Raw genomic sequence first — 24143 nt, forward strand, 5'->3', positions numbered from 1 at the left:
TGCCCGTGGGGCCGAGCTGCCCCTCGAGGGCTGTCCAGCCCCGGGCCCCGCGGCTCCCCGGCCATCTGCTCCTCCCGTGTCCCCCGGCGCCAGCCGCGGCTCCTTTCAGGCGGGGTCGCAGTTCAGCGCCGGTGACATGTGGCAGTGCAGCCCCGTGCAGCTGGGCAGTGGGGCCGGCAGGGTCCTGGCGGGGTCCGGGCCCCGCGCTGACCCTCGGCAGGGCTGGGGCGAGGCCGGGAGCGGGGCTTTGCCCGGGCTCGGGCTGTCCCGCCAGCTGGCCGCCGGGCCGGGCTCAGCGGGGAGCGCCGGGCAGCTCATCCCCGGCTCTGCGCTCAGCCCCGAGCCCGAGCGGCCTCTCCCTGCCCGGGGCTGTGCCCGCCGCCAGCGCGACCGAACACCGCTCGTCTCTGTGTGTGCAGGCCCAGGAAAGATGAAAACCAGCCCAGAAACGGGAATCCCACCCTCCTCCCGCGGGATGACGGGGCAGGAGGTGTGCTCGGGCCGAGGCCTCTGGGTCCTGATTTAGCTCTGTGGCGGGGACTGGTTCCACGCCCGCAGCCACCTGGGCGCGGCAGGGGGGTGACCGTGCAGCAGCTCAGGGACGGAGGGGTCTGTGCTGACCACAACAACCGGCCAGCGCTCACAGGAGGGGCAGTGGCAGTGCCAGGAGGGAGCAACAGGGAAGATTTTCTGGAGAGGTCGGGAGCTAAAATGGGCTCGAGGTGGTGGTTGCGGAGCAGGCAGAGAGACCGGGCAACCAAACAGGAGCCCGTGGGAGAAAAGGTTTGGTGTTCCCATAGATCCAGGAAGATGTTTTGGGGGAATGTCACCACGTGGGAACGTCGCCGTTCTCAGCCTGGCACCTCAGCAGCTGCGGTGACTTCCCCACCAGGGTCCCTGACCCCGGCACAGCTCCCAGCACAGCCCAGACACCGAGCAGGGGCATTCAGCCCTCTGAGCTCCTGCTCAGACGAGCCACAGCGCTGCCAAGAGCAGGAATTCCGTCCCTGCCTGGTGCTCAGAGGGCTCTTCTGCCTCTTCCGGTGATCAGGAGACACAGCTGCTTACTGGGGTCAGCCCAGGGCACCACAAACACACCACTGGCCTCCTCCTGGGCCCCTGCACCCCACAGCCGGTGCTGGTTGGGGTTTTACCCATTTCTCAGGGACAGTCCTACACCTGGTACCTGCAGAGCAGGGGCAGGGCAGTGCCACACACGGGATGTCACCCACACACCCATCCTGGTCCCTGACCCTCCCTCACCACAGCCTGGCCAGTGGCCTAGGAGAATTAGCTTCCTTCAGTAGGAAAACCCCACAGAACTGTTAGGACAGCTGCACCTGGGCACCTGCAGGCCCACACTGGACACTGGCCTTGGCTTTGGGCTCCGTGCTGGTTCCACCCCAAGCACTGACCGCTGGAACTGCAGCCCTGGCCCCAAGCTCTGGTCTCAGCACAGCTGGCAGCCCTCACTGCCCCCCAGAAATGGCGTAAAAGCTCTCTGCTGAATGAAACAAAGAAGCCAGGAGTTGAATCTTTACCTTTTTTAATCAAAAACATACTCTGTTACAGAATTTCAGGAAAGTTAGCTACAGTATATTATCCACAAACTAGGTCTAATGAAAAACATACAGGAAGCTACAAAGGAACTACTGGGAATTCTGTTGACCGCTTATCAAAAGGCAACGGCTGCAAAAAAGAAATGCTTAAAACTAGGCTTCTGAGCTCAAAAACCCCCTCACGGTGAGTTTCGGGTTATGGGTACACACAGCTCTCAATCCAGCTGAATCATAACTCTGTAGTGCTACCAAACCTCACCAAAAAGACAGAAAGGGGTACCGGAGCAGGAGAGCACCAGCTGGCGTTGGTGCGCAAGCCCTGCGAATTTGGGAGCGACGCACCACCCACGAGGTGCAGCAGCAGCCAACAGAGCCAAGCCTCTGGGACGCTGTCGGTGGTGATTCCGCTCTCACCAGGCCTTGCCAAGTGACACCTCCACAGCAAAGTCGCTCTCGGGGACCTCAGCAGCCCCATGGGCAGCAGCTCCGGGTCAGCACGGTCACAGCCGTGGGATGAGTGTCAGAAACTCACAATCGAGGGGAGATTTGGGGTGATACAATGGAAGCGGGTGTTCAGCACCCAGCTCCTACAGGATGGTGGAGGAGTGCTTTCTGCCAGTTCAGTTTCCCTGTCTGGGGCCAAGGAGCTGCATCGGGGCAGGAGGGCCCAGCCCAGTGCTGGTGAAGAGCCCAGGCGCCTGCGACAGGCACCGGAGCAGCACCGGTGCTCAGCCAGGGAGGCGCGGCTGGGACCGGCGGGGGCCTCTCAAAGCCTGCCCTGACAGCCCCTGAGCAGAGAGCACCGTGCGGCTCCAGAGCAGCCGCTCTGGCGGGCGCCTGGGCGGGCTGGGAGGCAGCAAAGAGGATTCCTCCGGTGAAGTCTGAATCCACTCAGAGGAGGAGCCCATCCGCTGTGTCCAACCGGTGCCCTTAGGGACGGGACCGGCAGTCCCGGCCGCTCCCTGGAGCGGGACAGCCCTTCCCAAGGCGCGGATTCCGTGGGGAGGAGCCCCGAGGTGTCTCCCAGGAGAGCACCCCGGGGTGTGGGCAGTGCCCGAGGGTCCGGCAGCGCAGCCACGCCGCGGGGCTGGAGCAGGAACGCCGCGGTTCCCGGGCAGAGGGCGGGCGGCCCCTCCCGAGCCGTGGGCGCTCACAACGAGCGGGGAGGGCTCCGAGGGGCGGCTCAGGCTCCAGGCTGCTGCTGCCCTGCCTGGTGACCGGGGACAGCGTGGTCACCGCAGGGCAGGCCCCTCTCCGGAGAGCAGCCGCGTCCAGAGCTGCTCCTGAAATGTTCATCCCACGGCCAGCCCTACAGGGCCCCCAGCGCAGCACCCTCACCGAAACAATGGAAGGAATGGTCATGTCTCCTTCCAGGGGATTCCGGATGGAATTCAGTGCTTCCAAAGCATTCCAGCGGGAAGGTTTCCTCTCCTGCATCTCCAATGAGCTCACTGTGAATGCCCTCGCTTTCCCTTTCCCAGCTAACAATGACGGGGATAAAGCCATCTAAACCTTCCGGGGCTAATGCCGGCTCGCCAGCGCACCGAGTGAAATCACAAAGAGTCCAGCACAAAGGGGTTTTTGAGGGTGAGGAAGGCGGGGGCAATTGCTCCATGGAAAGGACGGAGCGGAGCAGACACGGGAGCAGGGGGCGAGCAGCGGGTTGCAAGCTGAATAAACACTTGGTGGTTACCTGAATGTGAGCGATTCAGAGCTGAGGAGACACAGCGCTGGCGTCCCTGACATCCCTGCCTGCAGCGCACTCGGGGATGGATCACCACAGCTGCCAAGGAGCTGCAGCTCTTTTCCAGCTCCCAGACATAAATGCAAGCCTGTCAAAACCTCAATGTCTGCTGCTGCCGAGCGGGTTCCAGCCCATTATGTGCTGCCTTTTATGCCTTGTCATAAAAGTACAGAAGTTAATTTAACAGCATATTAAAGGCTAAGAATAAGATTGTCTCATTTTTCTTTAGCAGCTGCAATTGCATCCTTTTGGGAACTGCTTGGTGGAGAAGATGAATGCCTTCTCCTCTTTTACTGCCTCAGATTCCTCCTGATGTGCACACAGTGATTTCCTGTAATAAACTCATCAGATACCACTTTGTTGTTCTGTCCTGAACGTTCTGGGCCGTCCATGCACTCCACTGCAGGTGGAGACCTGCAAAGTATCTGCAAAAAGATCTAGCCTCAGCGACTGAATCCTGCAACACGAGCAGGAGCAGCAACAGGCTGGACCAATCCCTCCCTGTTCAGTCCAAGCTCGGCACAACCAAAACATCAGCGCGGGGGGCAGGTTTCAGACCAGCACCCGTCCAGCTGAGCACCCTGCAGAGCTCCCAGGGCGAGCAGGGGACAAGCCCCAGCCCAGCCCAGCCCCTCCCAGCGCTGCCCCAGCCGGGCCAGCAGCCCCTGAGCGCTTGCGCACCCCGAGCCCCGCGGCGCAGACACCCGGAGGGGAGCCTGGCAAGCAGGCAGTGCCCTCAGCTTTTGGTTTCTGGGTCAAATCAAACCGAGCTGCTGCTTAACGAGCTGCCCTGAGGATGTGTCAGAACCCTCCACTCAAAGGGTTCCTCAGGAACAGGGAGCAGCTCCTTGGATCGTTAGGGAGAGAGCAAAGCCAAACAGCTGCAGAGCTAAAGGCTGGGAGAAGAGCAAACACTGCCTTTCCCAAAGATCAGGAGGCTGCCACCTGAGGGGAAAGAAAAAACGATCTCATTAGAAGTCAGCCTGAGGAAGGCAACAGGGAAAATAACGAAAATGCTGGAAAACTGACCCATTGGTGGCCATGGCTCCACCCCCAGCACAAGGCAGTGCTCCTGGCTGCCTCCGCAGGAATTCCAGCGTGGGGGAAAAGCAACACCCAAGCACTGCCACAGCCTTCTACAGGTTCCTGAAACCGTGCAAGGAATTCGGCAGAAAGCCCCCGAATGATCTCCCCAGGATTTCTGCTGCTGCTCAGCGCTCCAGCTGTGCTGCCAGCGCTCCAAGGGCCTCCTATGGAGGCACGACCTGAACTCACGCCGCAGCAGAAGGAATTCCTGCTCCCTCCTCACGCCCCGTCCCAACCCAGATCTCCTCAGGACACGCTTTTATGGAGGAGCAGTGAAAGCAAGAGAGGCTGGCCTTGTTTCCTGGCAGGTTTAAACCAACAGAAACTGCTGCCACGGTTGGCTGCTGCTGTCCTGGCTGAGGGAAGGGGTCCATCGCTCGGGATCGATGGCCTCAAGGTGCGGAATTACACATTAGGAGCACACCGCATTTTTATAAATGAGGGTTTCCATCCTTTTATTTGCACTACTATCTAGAGAGAAAGCATACATGTTGTACCTGCGGTACAGCCGATACGTGTGCATGTTCTTCTACTGCAAATTCTCTACACAAGGTCATTGCCCATTGATACGGTCACCGACGGCAGAGGGCTAAAGTAACCAGGAGGTATAAAAACAGGTTTGCCATCTTGCCCTGAGTGGAAATGGTGAACAGATACAAAAACCGAGCCCTAAACACCGATGGGTTACCATACATCGTTCCGTGGTATATGCAAGTAAAAAGAGCCATGCAAATTTATCTGTAACACCTGACAGGGTTTTTTTTCTTTTTTGAGCAAAATCATAGAAGTCAGTAGTAATTATGAAAATACGTTCCTGCCATCAGGCACTCATGATGCAATTCCAGTGGCAGCTTTGCAGGATGGGTATTTCACGTTAAACCAAGCGCCAGCACTGAAAGCATCCGTTTCCTTTAGTGTTTTAAAACTCACGTGGCTATATAAATAAAAATCTAGGATATCTTTTTTTTTTAAAAACTAGTGAAGTTTTTGATCAATGCCAACAACGTATGTGTCATCCCCTCACTTTTTGGCAGCTGCTAGGCTTTAACCTGGAAAAATCATAACACGACCATCAACAAAATAAAGAAGTCTTCTGTTAACTACTGTTCCCTAAAGAGAATATCACAAATCAGTTGGAATTTTAAAGTCGCTACAAGGTAAATGTTTTTAACTACTAGAAGGAATTTTCAGATATAAATATATATATAATATATATTCTGCATACAAAAGGCTTCCGTGAGGCTGATCACCAAGATGCCACAATAGGGAAGGAGAGTTTCAAAGGGAACAAACCCAATACTGTTAAGTCTCTATAAAGCGTTTACCTTCCACTTTAAGCCCTGTATTATGACTACTGAGTTCTGAAAATAACTGAAATCCAAATTCTGCATGTTCAGATTCTTTCTGCTAAGAGCAAGGCGGCAAACACATTTTTAAAACCTGTTTTTAGAAGATTAAGCAGAACAAAAGTAAAATATATCTTCAGGTTATAAACAGAACCGTATTTTACAATCCAGCCTCCTCAGGACACCGGGCCCGCAGAGCAGCAGCAGGGTCTCAGTCCAGGGGCTGGGGGTCTGCGATGGGCATGGTATGCAGCACTTCGTCCAGCAGCTGCAGGGCACGGTGCAAGTGGATTTCAATCCAGCACGGCGTCTCCTTGATGCTCTGCCTCGGGTAGTCGGGTCCCCAGCCCTTCACAAAACTCATCCTGAGAATGCACAGGCGGCGCAGGTCGTCCACGCCGATGCCGGCAGCCGCTGACAGACCTGCGCGGGACAGGGGCCGGGTGAGCCAGCGAGCACCCGCTCCCCGTGGCTCCTGCTCGCCCGGCCAGTGCCAGCCCGCACCCGCTCCCCGTGGCTCCCGCTCGCCCGGCCAGCGCCAGCCCGTGCGGCTACGTCCCCGCTGCAATGAGCGCAGCACTCAACCTGCGTGCCCTGCAACTTCCTCCCTTCCAGCATTCTGCAGCCTTGAAAGGGTGCTGAGATACAAAACTGTCTGTAGCCAGAACTGGGGAGTGGTTTGGGTTGGGAGGGACCTCAAAGCCCATCCAGTGCCAGCCCTGCCATGGGCAGGGACACCTTCCACTGTCCCAGGCTGTTCCAAGCCCCATCCAGCCTGGCCTTGGGCACTGCCAGGGATCCAGGGGCAGCCACAGCTGCTCTGGGCACCCTGTGCCAGGGCCTGCCCACCCTCACAGGGAACAATTCCTGCCCAATATCCCACGTAGCCCTGCACAAAGCAGATGGGATGAAACCCAAATGCTTTACACGATACAATGCACGTAAACCACGCTGAGGAAATCCAGTCACAAAATTCTTATTTCTGAGGTTTACCAGATGTAAGAACCCAGACTGGGCACCTGCAGGAAGCAGGATTAACAAACAACACCACTCCCAGCTTATAGAACAGAGAGATAAATACAGCTGGCAAACCCCAAATCACAAGTATGGCTAAGATAAAAAGTGAAATATCTCCCTCAAAATGCCTTCAACAACTCGTAGGACAGCTGAAGAGAGGCACACAGCAACACAAGGAATCCCATGGCACACAAAGCAGCCTTGAGACATGTAAGCACTTACGCTTCTAAAAGTACTTTGGAACAATTTCAAGAGCCCAGAATTTAGGAACTAAGAAAACACCGGCCAATAATAATAATAATAGTAATAGTAATAATAATAATAATAATAATAATAAAAAAAGAGAGGGAGAAAAAAACCATCCTCGGTCTTCCTCAAGAATCTCAGTAGTAGGTGTTCCTACACCTAGTCAAGGACTCTGCTGCCCAGTAGTCCCCGTTGTTTAGAGTAACATTTTATGAGCTTAGATACAACGATCATTTTCAAGCGGAGCTCTGAGCAGCCAGAAGTGCCTCTGTTCAGAGTACCAGAGTGCTGTTTGGCCTCGCACACACGAGCTTTCTGCCGCGCTGCAGGACCGTGAGCAGCCACCTCCACGGGCAGCGCTCCCCGGGGACTGCGGAGCGAGCCGGACGGGCCAAGGAGCAGCTGCCGGCCCGCGCTGCTGCGCCACGCCTGTCCGGCTGCAGGGGTCAGCCAAGGGCTGCTGGCCACCCGTGCCAGCGGAGGCAGGAAGGAGGTCAGGCTGTGCTGTACTCACTGATGGCTGGGGCGATCCCCCCCACGGAGCCGGGCCCCGGGATGTTGCCGGCCACGGCGGCGGCCTGGGCGGCGGCGGCGGCCTGGGCGGTGGCCGCCTGCTGCTGCATCTGGCGGTGGCACTGGCGCAGGTCAAACACCTGTGGGACACCCACACAGCGAGCGGTTTGCAGCTGCCCGCACCAGCGAGAGATCAACCGCCCGGCCCCGTCCCCTGCGCGCCTCCGCTCCCCCCACGCGGCTCCCACCGCCCCGCCTGGGCAGGAGCAAACCTGCCCCGACCAGCTTCGTTTCTAGCAGAAATAATCCATTAAAGTGGATGCTTAGAGATTCTTCTCATGATGTTGCCACCCCTGGCAATACCGAAACCTGCCTAAAGCAGCACCTCATGTGGATGGCTGCCTGAAGGGTGCTACAGGCAGGTTAAATCCCTGCTTCTTTGTTAAATCCCAGGATTTCCAGAAAAATAGGCATATAAATAAAAAAAAAAAGCCAACAGGTCCCACTTTACTGCACTGAAGTATGATAGTCTATCTGAAAGAAATACCAATAACTGACAGGTCTGAGGCTGCAGGTTCCAGGCTGGTGGCGTTTTGTATCTTTGTGATCACTAAACTCTGTTTGCCACTAACACACGCACAGGAACTGTTCTCATATTGGAAAGCTCAAGCACAGAGGTCGCGGGGTTTCCTTCACCTTCACTACACAACTGATGGCTAAAAAACAAACCACTGCAAACCTCAAGCAGTTTAATACAATATTGGCTTTTTACGAGTGTGGCTTGTCCTGCTTAAGTTCAAAGTCTGTCAGAGGCACGTCCAAGTGAGAATCTCCGCAAAATGATTATTTCCGTGCAGCTTTCTCTGACCTCTGGATCACTCCACGTTCATGACACTTCAACATATGCCTGAAACTTCTGCTGCATTTGTATTTACTTTCACAACTCTGCTCTTTTCGGAGAAAAGAAACACATAACCTACGCCAAAAGTTTTAGCTGCAGTTAATTTAAACCTGTTAGGCTAAAAACACAAAGAGCTGCTATCAACATTGTTTGTGATGGAGTACAAAATTTACTTTCATAGTACCCATATGACACCTTCGGTTTAGAGTAGTTTTCAGAAGTCATTTTTAAGTGACCTACAAAAGGAAATCGTTAGGGTTTTTGAAAGCAGAGTTCCATTTACTTCAGTGCCTCATAGCCTCTGTGACACTTCTGGAGCCAAACACACAGAGCTTCCCCCAGGATTTTCACCTGGGAGCAGCAGACCCACCTTGATATATGCACTTGGGTAGATCTTGTGAACAGCATCCCCCGGGGCACGCCCCGCCTCCCTGTCCAGGTAGTAGCTCTGCACGAAGACGGCGTGGTCGCTCAGGCACCGCACCCACACGTCGCCCTCGCCCTTGCACTCCAGCTGCACCCCTTTGCCTATGTGCAACCTGGGGAGGGAACAGAGCCACGGCTGTGTGCGCTGCGAGGCAGCCACCACAGCTCCCCAGCACCCGGGCACCTGGCCCGTACTCCACTCGCACAGGGGTTTGAAACCGCCGCTGTTACCTGGGGCGTGAGTCAGTATCCAGATGCACAGACCTGTGAAGCACAAACCCACCTGTGCCACTGCGTAAAGGTTTATGGGGAGCACAGGAGGCGGGAGCAGCGACACCTGATTAGCTACCCCCGCACCCAGCACAGAGCTGGGACACCAAACGCGCTCACTCCGACCCAAGCATCAAGCCCCACGAGTACTTTTTCACAGAGAGTCACTCGGGAACATCCACAAAGCCACGTTCTAGCGCAGAACCGTGTGCTTGTTTGGACACCACGGCGAGCTGACACTTTGATTGTCACAGTGCGACATTTCTGGAGACGAGGAATCATTTTCTTCCGTCTCCTTTCGAAGACGGGTGGAAAAAAGAAAAGCTGCAAGATTGCTTCAGTTCTGTGTGTTTCCACTTCAAAGGGAAGCACAGGCATGGCGAGAAGGAACAAAAACCCAACAGCTCTCTCCCAGCCTTCCCTTGCTCCTCTGACAAATCGGTGTACTGCAGCCACTCTCACATCCACACTGTGGTGTGGAGAGCCAATACTCAGCCTGCATACATAATGGCACGAGTTGCTAATTTTGTCCCCGCGGCACAGCCCCGGAGAGCAAAGAAAAGCAACTGCTACCAAGCCCGGCAGGGCTTTGTGACAGAGCTCAGCTCTGAACGCACCGCAGGAGCGGCCCGGAAAGATACACCCCAAGATAATGCCACTGGAACAAACAGATCCTGCTTGGCATTTCCAAAGGGAGGCAACACACGGAACACAACATATTGTCAAGTTCCACAGGCAGCCTGGGGATACCTTGCTCTCTCGATGGCTTCTGTTCTGTGCACGTTGGACAGCTGGCCCAGGCAGAACCGGTCTCCTCCAGAAGGATCCACATACCCATCCACAGTGACAATGGGACAGCTGGAAGGGACCTTAAACGTCTCCCCGACTTGCACGTCCATTTCAAAGTACGCAATGGAACACCAGTACTCTGGAGCTGAATAACAGGTACAATTAGCTGCCTGAAAGGCACAAAAAACCTGTAAAACCATTCCAGACAATCAATTCTGCAACTGCATTTGTCATGCAGAGGAGAGTGTGCGCTCACACAAGCATGTTCTGATAGACAAAGATGTGTCTGCTAGTCCAGAAAAGTACAACATGCTACAGCAAACATGGGCTTGTGTTCATTCAAGCACAGGCCAGTGCTTGAGGTTTTTGTACTTCAGATCTTTCGGGTTTGTGTACAGTTTATAATTCCAGTCAGATTTCATAAGCCATCTGCATTCCTACAATTCACGGTCCCAGCTTCAGCACACACAAGTAAAACACGTACGCCTATGCACGGCTAGGCTGGCACAAACTAACTCTGGAGCAGATCTGGCTGGAGATATCAGGGTAACCCTTCCTAGGTGAAGGCAGCTCTCTCCACCCTCCCTGCAGAGAAAACTGGGTTTGGAAAGCAGGACACCGGGGAGAAGAACATCAAAGATCTCACAGCGATCTTGTCTGTGCACAGAGTCAGGGGCAGCATAGAACAGGGGTGTTAACTGAGGGAGCAGAACAAAATGGCATGGTCTGAAAGCAAGGAGGCCCTGTTAACATCTCTTACGTACTTGAAGAAGAAAAACTGGCTACAAAGGAAAGATGGCAACTGCAACAATCTAGCTTCTGAGGAAAGAGGACCCTGACTCTCCCTAAAGCATTCCAGCGAAACCCAAACACCCACATGGGCAGTGAAACCTGACAGAGCACACCGGGTGATTTCATACGCGAGTGCCAGTTGTTTCTGTGCCACCTGGGAGCAGCTGGGCTGTCAAACCTCCTGGCTGTTGTGTGCTACAGCTCCTATCTTTAGACACCTCAAAGCCTGAAGTCGCCACAAGCTCCAGTCACTGTGGGTTCTGGGGAGTTCAGCACCTTTACTGCCTGCAAGGAGCCATTTCCACAAGAGGAGAATGCAGCTGGGCCTTGCTGGCTGGGGAGCACAAAACGAATCATGGGATCCCAGAACGGTTCGGGCTGGAAGGGACCTTAGAGCTCATCTCATTCCAAGCCCTGCCATGGGCAGAGACACCTTCCACTATCCCAGGCTGCTCCAGCCTGGCCTTGGACACTGCCAGGGATCCAGGGGCAGCCACAGCTGCTCTGGGCACCCTGGGCCAGGGCCTGCCCACCCTCACAGACAGCAATTCCTTCCCAAGATCCCATCCGTCCCTGCCCTCTGTGAAGCCATTCTCCCTTGTCCTGGCACTCCACCAGCCCTACAGCTCACTCAGAGAGGGAGCAGCAGAACAGGACAGGACCCAAATACAACACCCTGGTAAGCCAAGGGGAAGAACGGCTTTCCCCCTCACTCAGTCCAAACAGCAGCATCCGGCAGCACACCTGCTTGCCTTAGGAAACCGTTCTGATTTCAGTAGAAAAGAATAAACCCAGATGACTCCTTTCAGGTTTTTTATCCTCAAATAAATACTCCCATCTGCGAGGACTCAATGGGATGAAATCAACAAAGTGAAAGAGATACTAAACAATGTGAAATAAAATTCAGCTACAGTTAAGTCCACCCAGCAGTTACCAACGATTTCATTCCTGACACCGCTGTAGTAACCGGACAAAAAACAAACAAGTTTAACATTGAGGCTTTTCAACTATGTAGCTCTGCAGGGAACAGTGTTACTGCTGTCAAAAACAAAATATCACCTTGCACCTGCACAGAGAGAGCGGCTGCTGCGGGAGCAGACCATCTCAGCTCCCTGAACTGCGACAGCACTGGAGACTCCTGCACAGCTTCCACGCAAAGGTCCAGAGCAGAACTCCAGCACCACAACGCCGGGAAGGACAGGGCCTTCTCTTCAAGGTGTCTGGCTGTGCTCACTGGCTGCTAGGCTATGGCTGCTAGAGGGGTTTGGCACGGCCTCAGCTCCACCGTGTCCTAGGCAGGCAAGAAGCGCCGCTGCGGGCAGCGCGCAGAGCCGAGGATGGAGCCACCCACCCCCGGGCAGACACCAGCACAGGGCTGCTTCCAGGGCTGCAGTGCCTGACCTGGGCATCTGAACTAAACTCAGTTCACAGCTCGTGTCCCTGCTCCCACAGAGATACCCAAATTCAAAACAGGGTTTATCACAAGGTTGCTCTCCTCCTCACAGTATCAGCATGCACCTCCCACAAGGCTGTGTTCCACGTTAGGTTTTACTCACCAGGATGATTTGATATAGGAGGCTGGAATGCAAGTTCATTGTGAACTGGCCCTTTAAAAGAAAACACACAGTTTGTTTTACATGAGCAAAAACAAGGTTTTCTTTCCTAAACTGCTTTCCTGCGAGACCACCCTCCGTTAGCTTCATCAATCACAAAACATGTTGTCCAGCATGCTGTGGACTGGATCATCAGAAACAAGCACTGAAGATGGAAAAAAGCCCCGGAGAACATGTTTTCTGAAGAACAATAAACTGAATACGATCTTGGAACCAGATTATTCTCCCCCCTTGATGAACTGGGTCCCCCAGAGGCAGCAGAGAACAGGGAGGAAAGACTCAAACATAGGATTATAAGTAACAGCAGCTTTTGCAACAAGATGTCAGAGCAGGCACAGTGTGGGGAGGTGTCAAAACACGCGGCCCCCTCAAGCAACAAATGGCAGCAGCCAAGAAAAGCTCAATGTGGCATCACCAGCCACTCACAAATATTAATTCTGGAAAGACACATGCACTGAAAAGCATTTATAGCGTATCTACAGCACCACTAGTGCTTTTTACATCCTGCTATTCCCGACAAATAACACAACAAATGAAGTGGGATCCTAACAGAATGAAGGAATGAATCTTAGTAACTGTGTCTAAACTACAGTTTTATTGACAGAGACAGGCTGAAAAGTCATTCTAAGGTTAATTCACAGTATATTCCCCCCTCCACTAGCAACACCTGCTGCATACAGCTGATCTATATATATTCTATATTAGAATACATATTATATATTCTAATATAGAATATATATTATATATTCTAAGATAGGGAACATTCTAATAAAAACTCGATTAGAAAATAAAGAACTGTTCTAGCTTTTTGCTACAAAATTTAGAAATCTTTTATTTGTGTGGGTGCTGTTTTTTCCACTACACTCTTATAATGCATTTACTGTGCTACATCCCTACAACAGAAGCTTGCCCACTTTTTTTTCCCCATCCCATCTCCTGTGCAATAAAATAATAGATTGTTGTCCTATTTCACAGCTGAAAAAGATTTTCAAGTTTGTGTACTAACGCACTCATGAATTGACAACAATTTACTGCACAAGGTTTCACCAAGTTCTTTTAAACTGTCAAGTGCGCACGGACGCACATCTTCCAAAGCTTAGCATGACTTCAAAGCCTTGAAAAAGTAAAAACGGGCAAGAATTTCCAACTTTTGAAAGAAAAGAGCACCCAAACACCAGATTGTGAATCAGCTTCCTTTAGCACGGGAAATGCTTAGTACAAGGCTGCCAAGCCTCAGAGGAGAGGCTCAACGAGCAGACGCTGTTTTGCCAGGTGTGGCTGGACGTGCACCACACGTCCCTGCAGCCGCCCGAGCCTCTGACGGCTGCTGCTCCAGCAGAGGAGAGCCCTCACTGAGCTGCCAGAGCAGAGCAGCCCCCGGTGCCCCACAGGCAGCAGCGGGGACGTGCGCGGGGGTGAGAGCGAGCGCAGCCGAGCCCCCTCGCCGGGAAGGGCGCTGCGGAGCCTGCTTACAGTAGTGCCCGGGGTGCATGGGCGGGTGGTGCTGCAGGTGCCCGTTCTGGTGGTGCGGGATGGTGGGCGTGTAGGCGGCCGTCCGGCTCCCGGTCCAGGTGGTGGTACTGTCTGCAAAGACAAACGGGACACCGGTTCCTATGCAGCTCTCCCGCATCTCCCTTCTAGTCCTCTATTGCTCCTGAACATTTGGAAACTGGATTGAGGAGGCTAGGAAGAGCGCACAGGTGTAAATACTCACTGTGGTGGTAAGTGGCTGGCTGAGCTGTGAACCCATTCTGCTGAGTTCCTGGCTGAGGCCCTGACGCAATCTGTAAGAGTCCATCACTATGGCTACCTGTCAATATACTGGTAGGTTGACCTGGTAAAAGAACACACTACCTATTCATGAACGTTCCAAAATTTTGATTAAGAAGAGCTCAGCACTACTGGGTAGGAAAATACACCCCACTAAGGGCACTGCAATACACAGTTCCCACAAGTTTGGTTTCAGTACTTTTTTCCACCCGCCAGAGTGTCGTAGGAAACTTGAGGCAAAATGCTCTGCATCAGGTAATTTTGACTCTGACACCCTTAACACTTCAGGAACTAGAGTATGCAGAGAACTCTCTTTATCAACCACATTTTTGTTCTGGTCACATCTCCTTTTTCAGCTTGAAAGGCAAGAAGAAGAGATGTCACAACTTCTACTGGGTAACATGGCTGGAATAGGTTTGGTGTGAATCCAAACAGGCCAACAGCAGGTCCAGTGAACTGCTTGCTTTCACCGTGTTGTAACTACTGTTCCTAAGGAGGACACTCACTTAAATTTACATTCCTCCAAAACATTCTGAACAGTATTTTATTTTTATAAACACTGCTTCAATAGAGCTGCACACAACACTGGACTCAGGAAGCCCCTGTTTTGTTTTGTTTTTCTCCCAAACAAATACTTCAAGAATTATCTAAGATTAAAACTACAGATGTTTCAGAACAGGTTAACAGAATTTGACTTCGAAAGGCTTCAGCTCAGCCATTAACACTAAACTGATCAACAGTTTCACAATTACACTTGCACTCTCAAACTGGTGTGGCTAGCAGAATTTAACACATTGAGAACATCCATAAACATAAAAATGAGCTTTTTTTTCATCTCCACTTGCCTCCAACAACTATAGCACCGGTGAGAAAAGGTTACTGACTATGAACTCTGGTGCAAAGGCAGTACAATTAACTACCTATACCCTTTCTATCTCTGCTGGAGACAGAAAGACATTGTGTTCCAGCTTGGCCACACTATCACTAGTTTTAGCCAAAAAGTTGTCAGCTAAAATTAACGAACATTATCAAAACACCGTGCGGCCATAATTCAAATGCATTAATGACAACCAACGATATTCACCCATCTTTTATGTGCAACCCCTCCAAACACCGTGGTTTCCCTGCATGTGGGCTGCAGGACGCTCTCAGTGCTTTGCTACCCTGCTGGACGAAAGGGTGGCTCTGGTGCCGGGACACCAAACTCTTACACTTGTACCAGACACACAGAAAAGTAACAAAAACTTCCAGGCAGCACTCCAACAGACTTAGGAAAATATTAACTAGGGCTGTCATTCTGGTAGCACAGCGAACCGTTATAAAAATAGTGCAGTTAAAACTGGAAGCATAAAGAATTGCCTGAAAATCTCTTGGTACCGCCACCTTACAGTATATACATTTGTTGTCCTGCTTGCTGCTGCAATACAACAATAAAATTCTCCCATTTCAACAGCAATTACCAAACAATAACCGTAATGTCGTGTTAGCAGCCAGTTGCTCTAGCACTGTGACACCGAGTCTTTGGCACAGACAGAACCGTGCTCTAACACTCGCGCAGCGCCGGTCTCAGTGACAAAACCGGTCACCAGGACACAGCGCTGCAGTGATGCTCCCAATTAACACCTTAAGTTAACGCTCAGGAGGCCGCCTGGCTCATCACCACCACGCTCCTATCAGTGCAGTGCAGCACAGCTCCAGCGCCAGACCCGCCCTGGCAGAGAGCAGCGGCTACGTCCCCGTCGAGCAGCCCCGATGATCTTACTTGTGGAAGCCACGGGAATGTTGGGGAAGTTGGTGGTGCTGGTGGTGCTGGCCTCGGTGGGGGCCAGCATGGCCGGGGTGCTGTAGGGCTCCGTGGAGGCCCGGTTGCTGGGCGGGTGCTGGATGGTCTGCACCGAGTGGCCCTCGGCCGACGACAGCGACGGCTGCCCCTCGTAGTCGTGGACGTACTCGTCCTTCACCAGCATGCTGGAGGGAGCTGCGGGGACACCACGGGTTACACAGGGACGGGTTACACACAGCAAGCGCTGCCATCAGCGTGCTGGGGGCAGGATTGAAACTACACAAACGCTGCTGAAGCGTTCCTCCAAGCTACAAACAAACGGCGCGGGTCAGCAGCAGGAAACTTGGAGGCGTAACTGGGCGGAAAAGCGAGCTGCTTATTGCGCTTGATGCTATTGAATGAGCAGCTGAGCCCCACAGCAGCAGGCTGCAACAGCGTTTTGCTCCCCGGTCCATCACTGGGTGATTGGACACGGCTAATACAAGGGAAAACCACGTTTTGTTCAAGCAGCTGAATGTATGCGAAGGCAGCAGCTAACCAACCAGTTTCTACAAGCAGAACACACGCAGAGCTCCCATGAAAAACACAGATTTGTGAGCACGGCACATAAACTTCATGCATCCCTGGAGTAATTTTAAGCAGCTCCTGTTCAAACTGACTAGGAACATCAAATCCACATTCCCACAGAAAACTACTCTATGTTCAGCAGCGTAGCCAGTAATTCAGACTATTCCACGCACAGTGCTGGGGAATTACCGCTGCCACTACAACAATTTATTTCTATGTATGCCATTAGGCATGTTCAAGTAAAACTCCTGCATTACATTATCTCCCATGCTCGTTTTTAAAGCAGCCTGAAATATGTTAAAATCTGTTTCCTGCTGCAAGACCAGGAGCAGGACAAGGAAATGTTTGTGACGTATTGGACTGCTGGCATCAAACTACGACATAATTTCATTAAAGAATGAAAAATCAGCTTTGATTCTGTACAGAAGGACCACTTTCCAGAAGACACAGGTGACAATGCCAATGAGCAGAGATGAGCACACAGGTTAAAGCTTGTGAAGTTACGTTTGTTGCGATGTTTGGGGGGGTGGGTTTAGTTCATTTTTGCTTGGATACTTCTAATAATGTGCTAAAATCACTGGATTACACAAACTTCTTTTTCTGTGAATTTCCTCTGGAAGGACAATAAATTCAGCTTTGAAATAAAGCGGTTACCAGCTGTACAATCTCAGATTCCTGAAATAATGTTCATGAGAGATTTCATGTCCAATCTCTCTCAAGTTTCAGGGAAAAGTTTCAGGGAAAGCAAGAATATCAGGCTCCTTCATCCAACTGCGTATTAATTACAGAATTTTTACTATTTTCTTCTTCTCCTACTTATTCAACCACATTTAGTGCTCCCAGTTCAATTAATTAGCATACCATACAGGTGCACACAGTTTTGGGTGTCTCTTTTATCAATTAGCAGCACTGAACCGTGAGGTTTTTTGGTTTTCTTTTCTGTTGGGTTTCGTACATAGCAAGAAGCAATGAAAACAGGATGTAGCGACAAGCTTGGCTGAAGCCTGTGCTTCAGGAATTTATCCACTGCCTCTGATATGGTACTTGGCTGGTTTTTCGAAGCCAGAGATGCAAATGCATCTCCCTCTGCTCTTTACACGCCCTCCCAGAGAGGCAGAGGAATAACCTGTGCCTGCACTGAAGGGTTTGACGCAGCTCGAGCCCGCAGAAATGCAGCAGCAAACAGAACTACTCACCAGAACTCTGTAGTGTCAGTCCTGAGAGATCTTTAAAGAGAAGAAAGAGAAAAGGGGGGTGCAGAGGGATATATTCAGAGATCTTAAAACATGTTTAAACATTTATAAGCCTTTAAAAATCAGCACTGCATTCTCTGCTTATTAGACCCCTTGCATCACAACACAAGGCTCACTGCACAACAACTGCAGGAACTGTGTACAAAGCCAACAGGAAGGCCCAAACGAAAGCCACAAACTTTCCTTTCACATCTGGAATAAAGGTATAAAAGAATAATTCCACTAAGAAGACAGATAAGAGCATTTGCAGCCTAATTTACAACGAGATCACTAAAAGTTAATGTTTCTAATTCAGGCCTGTATTTTCTACACTCAGAAACGTTTCACATTCCATTCCCACCATTCCATTTTAATTCAAGAGTCTACTTACCGATGCCAGGCGATACTACACGCTCATAATGGTAAGGATTTACACAGACACTGTCACATTTTAAGTCAAAAGCATACTGACAATATTTAACATGCTTGAGTTCATTTTTATGAAGATCAGGCCATCTCCACAGACGGGCGTAAATCACATGAGGGAATCCCTTGCGACCGGCCACCTAAAAAGTCAGACACAAAAGTTGATTGGGAAAGTAGCAAGGCACTGCATTTCACACAGTGAGAAGCAAAAAAGGAAGGGGGCAAACACCACCACACCCTCTCTCCAGCATCAAAATGTATGTAAAAAAAAAGGTGGTGTATAGTTTACCCAAGTTCTGTGCCCAACAGAAAGAAGTTTCTGTTAGGGTTTTGCCACAGTTAAGTCAACACCGTGATTCTTAAGTAAAAAATACCGGACACAAAATGGCAGAAGCAGAACTTGTGCTCAGGGTCCTAAGTATGGTCACCCTCCCCACCATGGATGTGCAGGAGCTTTGCCCCAGAAGAAGAGGAACGAGGCGCTAAGCTACGCTGTAGGGAATTGACAAGCAGAAGAATGCCAATCCATTATACCGGGAAAAAAAATGTAAAAAACCTGCTTCTAGGGTAGACAGAGAGCTATCCAGCAAACATGCCATCTGCCTGGAACAAGGAGATCACAGCCCAAGCCAGGTACTGAGCTCTGACGGTGTACGGCTAGTGCACGTCCCCAGTGCAGACTCCTTGGAATGCCTCAGCAAGGGATCACAGGTCCTCCCCGCACTGCTGACCAACACAGAGCTAACAGAAGCTTGTAGGGAAACACGGCACGAGAAGCCGGAGCCTGCTTCTCACTGCCACACACACACTCGCTTGGAACGGCCGAGCCTTCGCCTCCTGCTCCTTTTGCAAAGAACAGCGACTCCTGCAGCAGCCCGGAGCTCCAGCCCCCAAACACACCGACAGCCAGGGGCAGGGGCTGCGAGAGCACAGCGACCCTTCCTCACCACCCTAGCAGCCTGTGTCCCTCCCTTCTGCTGCAGCTGCACTAGGAGCAAAACTGTGATTTGCACTGGTACTAACCTGAAGCCTCCCATCCAGCGTTCTCTGTATTGTAACACACTTGCTAGGATGAGCTCCATTTGTGGTTATAGCCGTAATCAAAGAATCCAATTCATCTTTTTTCTCCTTTAGCTTTTTAACTAAACTTTCAATTGCGCGTTTTGCAAAAGTTTCACTCTCTCCACCTTGTCGATGGCACATCAAGCTGTGAACAATGCTCAGACAAGCATCATTACTTGTTGGCGTGTTAGTAATAGACATATTGTCCATTTGTCACAGCTTTTTCTTTCAGATCAAATGTCAGTTTTGGGGGCTGTTATGATTTTCAAGCTGATGAACAAGAGATGATCCAAGTTAAGTGTTAGATGTACTGTCTCTTGGTAAAACCTAGGAGGAAAAAATATCTACATTAGAATTGTTTTTAACAAATCGCAGATCGTGTTTCTAAGGAAGTCTGTGGCTTTTTTCTTCTTTTATTTTCAAGCTAAGTGCAGGATATTAAAAGCACATGAAAAAACTGCATTGCTTGTCCCATGATAGCTAAAACATGCCTAAGAGGCTGCTTGCACAGTTTTAGATGTAAGATTTATTCTCCCCCTAGTAACAATATTTAAATAAAGGTTACAGTTTATATGCATGTACACGTAGTATGTGCATATAGAAAGGCAGGGATTCTTACATGGAAAAGGAGAACAGTGACAGTGATTTCCTATGTTTTATACCAGCAGGATGAAACCGAGTGAAAATACTGGCTGGGAATCAAGGGGCACTGATTTAAACAAAACCTGAGTAGTGAGGAAGCATGAGTGCACACCAGAATCATGTACCATCTTTATTCAACAACACTCCTCAAAGTTCAGCTGTGCTCTGACCTCAGACTAACCCTACTTCTCTCTGCTAACCAGGAAGGCACAAGTTGTACCTGCCCATTCTCTCAATACACATTTATGTAAATTAGAACCGTGTCTATCTTTAGATATGAAAACCCCAACATTTGTCCCTGTTTGCATCCAGCTTTTTCTGCATCAAGACAAACCAACCCCAGCCACTCAGGAGAAGCCCTCCCAGCCTGTCTCAAGCAGAGCTGTGTCAATGACACCAAAGTGGTATCAGGAGAGCCCCTGCAGCCCTGGCCTCAGGCTCTGCTCTCGAGGGGCCCGCAGCGGTTCCTGGCCACGGCCCGCTCCAGCCAGCCGGCCTCGTCCTCCTGGAGCTTCTCTCAGCCACAGATCAGGAGAGCTGGCCCGACCCTCCCGCCTCTCAGTGAGCTCATCACTACGCTTTAACTCGTTTTGCCCAGGAACACAGAGCAGCAGGTTTGTGCAGTCACAGAGAAAGAGGCTGGTGTTGCCAAAAAGCTGCTCTGGTTCCTCTGGCAGCTCTGGCTTCATGTAATCACCAACGGAGACATTTCTGCAGGGTCTGACTGCCTTAAAACACCGGCAACAAATACACAGAGGTGATTTTACTACGTTTTCTGAGTAAGCTTAAAATACAAGCCTTTCTGAAAACTACCACGTCATTCTCAACCACGTAAATGAAATATATCTGATTTCAAAAGTTCAGGGAAAAAAAAGCCTGTCACATTATCTGAGGAGGAACACATCCAGTGGAGGACCTGTTACGGCGCTGGAATTTTCCATGTTATTAGAGGCACTGAAGTAGCAGCTATTTATTGGAAACAAATGTGTCGCACAAAAATAAGAGCGGGATGTTAATTTAGAAAGTTATAGCATCACACAGTGTGAACGCACGGCTTCCCTCCCTGTAACATGAATGCTGCTAGGCAAATCCAGCACAAATTTAAAACAAAACAAACTCTTCCTTATTTGATATTTTCTACAATTTTAACTTGAATACCTCACGCTTTGGTATACTTGAAAAAATATATGCTGCAAATCCCTCCCCCTCCCTCCCATTTTTGAGCCTTTTCTTCTTTTGTAAGGATGCTTCTGCACCTAATTCCTCCCAAAGGAAAACAATTACCTCTACGTTTGAGTGGGATCACAGATTGTACCTAGCTATTAAAATTTTTCCCTCAATACTGGGGTTTTTTGTGCTTCAATTCTATAAGCCCCTTTCAAAAGTCAAGCTTAACCTGCCAGTCATTCTCTATGGCAACTCACACTAATCTGTAAAAGCCTGCCAGCTAAAACAGAATAGAACATCATTTTCCTTAAATACAAAACAGCATCCCAGATAGATATGCATAAGTAATCACAATAAATGCCCTGATAAAGCTATTAGCCAAAAGAGCTTTAAATAAAGAGATTATTTAAATTAGACAAGCAGCTTTATCTCCTACAACCCTAAAACCATGAATGAGAATTTTGTTTGCTGACTTTCAGAAGATTCAGATCAAGCAAATAAAACCTTATTTAAGTGGAACGATCCTCAGAAATGTTGAGTCACCCCTCAGCTGCCACTGTGCTCAACAGGAGCTTCTGACTGCTCAGCACTTCTGAAAGCCGGGCCACTTGTTCAGGGTTTTGGGTGCTGCTGCACGCTGCTGCTGCTGCGTGACCCACGGCAATTCAGGAGTCCCCTCGACAGGAATGCTGTCAGTCCTGGAGCCCTGCAAAGGGGGGTGAGGGCAGTGGGCATCAGTACCGAGAAATGCTGCGGCACATTTCTCCAGAAGCACCAGAACCATCAGTGTATTTTACAGGCAAGCCAAGTTTTCACATTCTGCAAATTTAGTTTCTCGCGAAATAGCTCGAGGAGCCCATCTTTAACTCAGTCACACATTCGAGAGGTGCCTTAGCACCTTCTTACGAGGTTCCCTCCCAGCGTGCAAACAGCACCGAGCGGCACTCCCCGGGCCCACGGCACTCCCCGGGCCCACGGCACTCCCCGGGCCGGGCACTTCGACGCGGCAGCCCCGGCAGGCAGCAGCCCGGGCACGGTGGGCAGGCAGCAGCCCGGCACGGTGGGCAGGCAGCAGCCCGGCACGGTGGGCAGGATGCAGCCCGGCACGGTGGGCAGGCAGCAGCCCGGCACGGTGGGCAGGCAGCAGCCCGGCACGGTGGGCAGGATGCAGCCCGGGCACGGTGGGCAGGATGCAGCCCGGCACGGTGGGCAGGATGCAGCCCGGGCACGGTGGGCAGGATGCAGCCCGGCACGGTGGGCAGGATGCAGCCCGGGCACGGTGGGCAGGATGCAGCCCGGGCACGGTGGGCAGGATGCAGCCCGGGCACGGTGGGCAGGCGGCAGCCCGGGCACGGTGGGCAGGCTGCAGCCCGGCACGGTGGGCAGGATGCAGCCCGGGCACGGTGGGCAGGCGGCAGCCCGGGCACGGTGGGCAGGCGGCAGCCCGGGCACGGTGGGCAGGCGGCAGCCCGGCACGGTGGGCAGGCAGCAGCCCGGGCACGGTGGGCAGGATGCAGCCCGGGCACGGTGGGCAGGATGCAGCCCGGGCACGGTGGGCAGGCGGCAGCCCGGGCACGGTGGGCAGGCTGCAGCCCGGCACGGTGGGCAGGATGCAGCCCGGGCACGGTGGGCAGGATGCAGCCCGGGCACAGCGGGCCGGGTGCTCCGCACCACAGCAGCGCTTCCGAGGGCGCTGAACGCCTGCCCCGTGTGGGCCGGGAGCCTCAGAGCCAGCCCCCCGCACAGCGAGCCCACGCCGCGGCTCCAGCCTGGAGGCACGGAAGAGCACAGCGGCGAGCGCAGGCAGCAGAGATCGCAGCTCCTTCTAGGCAGGAACTTCGAGGACACAGAAAGAGTGAGAGAGCGCCCTGGGGGAAAGGGGCAGAAGGAGGAGACAGGGAACATGAGAAGAGCAGCAGCCGGAGAGAGCACAGGCTCCAGCCTCAGCCATCGCAGAACTAAAAGGTGTTTCTCTCCCTTCTGCTCCAGTGGGATGCAAGCAGGACGCACTAAAAAAGCAGAGACGAGCTAATGCAAAACACTTACAAGTTGCAAAGTTACAGAGAAGCACCTGGTTATATTCAGACTCAATGGTTTCAAAGGTCTTTTCCAACCCTAACAAGTCTATGATTCCATGCTACATAAAGTAATTGACTTCATTAACTAAGAATTAACGAGTATATATATTACAGAACAAGCAGACAACAACTGGTGTTCCAGGTAACCTAAGCATCAGAACAAGAACAAGAACCTCCAAGGGGGAGATAAATCTGAAAGACAAAAGAAGTTTAGATTGGCAGGTAATTAAAATCGCCTTTGACGATCTGCAGCAAACTTCTATCTCAGAGAACCCATAGCCGGCTGCTAACTAAAACTGCTCCTTCCAGACAGATGCAGACAGGAACAAACACCATTACTCCTGCACACACTCCACTCCCCCACGGCTGCAGGGAGATGTGTCTCTTCAGCCCGGGCAATAAAACGCAAAACACGAAGCAGCTGTCTAAAACTGAAAATACAGCACTGGTGCCACACGCCTCGTTTTAATGCCTGTGGATAATCCTGCCAGAAATGGTTACCTGAACAATACAAATTATAAAAAGGCAAGCTTCTCTACCAGCATGCTGCCCTACAGAACCAAAATCAAATCCAGCGTTGACTTACCCAGGTGGGAGAAGGAGCTCTACTGAGCTGCCAGGCTACTGCCCTCACTCTACTTATACTTGTCTTAGGGGCAGGAATGCAAAACAAGCCCCACACTGACCCAGACTGTCCCAGTGTTTTTGGATCAGCTGGGACACTCTCTCTCCAAACAGTGATTATCTTACTGGTGTGACCAGATAACAGAGACAAGGTTTCACACTCAGCATCTCCCGCACAAGCTCCAGGAGGGCATTCCCTTCTGGGGATGCAAGGTGTTCCTGATCAACTGGAAAACACCAGGCAATGTACAAAACGCAGATAAAGGGATAAACAACGCATTTATGGAACAGAAATTCAGTATTCCATCTTGTGTGCCCGCATCTCCCCAGCTGCACCAGCAAGACAGTATTGTAGGCTAGCACAGCCTAAGAACGAGCACTTTTACGTGCCAAAAAAACACGGGTAAGAAAAACACAGCTTCCAAACATTCACAGCAACTCTTCAGGCAGCAAATTAAGCATTTAAGAGATAGGATCACTTGGACGGCCT

At 51.5% G+C, this 24143-nt stretch overlaps 1 protein-coding gene across 2 annotated transcripts; it reads right to left on the reverse strand.

Moving 5' to 3' along the window:
• Positions 1-1529: 1529 nt before the first annotated feature.
• Positions 1530-21694, reverse strand: SMAD4 (SMAD family member 4). 2 transcript variants are annotated; one of them, XM_042028152.1, is made up of 12 exons: positions 21456-21694; positions 19104-19469; positions 18046-18220; positions 17619-17648; positions 15835-16050; positions 14017-14136; positions 13776-13886; positions 12246-12296; positions 9859-10042; positions 8783-8951; positions 7513-7651; positions 1530-6158 (listed from the first exon to the last, which is right to left on the reverse strand). In XM_042028152.1, the coding sequence occupies exons 2-12, from the start codon at positions 19350-19352 to the stop codon at positions 5947-5949; spliced, it is 1656 nt and encodes a 551-aa protein (XP_041884086.1). In that variant the 5' UTR covers positions 19353-19469; positions 21456-21694; the 3' UTR covers positions 1530-5946. The 2 variants fall into 2 exon arrangements, with proteins under 2 accessions (XP_041884086.1, XP_041884088.1); XM_042028154.1 differs by lacking the exon at positions 14017-14136 and having other exon boundaries at positions 21456-21689.
• Positions 21695-24143: the final 2449 nt, after the last annotated feature.

The sequence above is a fragment of the Corvus kubaryi genome, unplaced genomic scaffold (assembly GCF_017639235.1).
Source record: "Corvus kubaryi isolate FWS band 111438036 unplaced genomic scaffold, C.kubaryi_AGA036_p1.0 37308, whole genome shotgun sequence".
Classification (NCBI taxonomy): domain Eukaryota; kingdom Metazoa; phylum Chordata; class Aves; order Passeriformes; family Corvidae; genus Corvus; species Corvus kubaryi.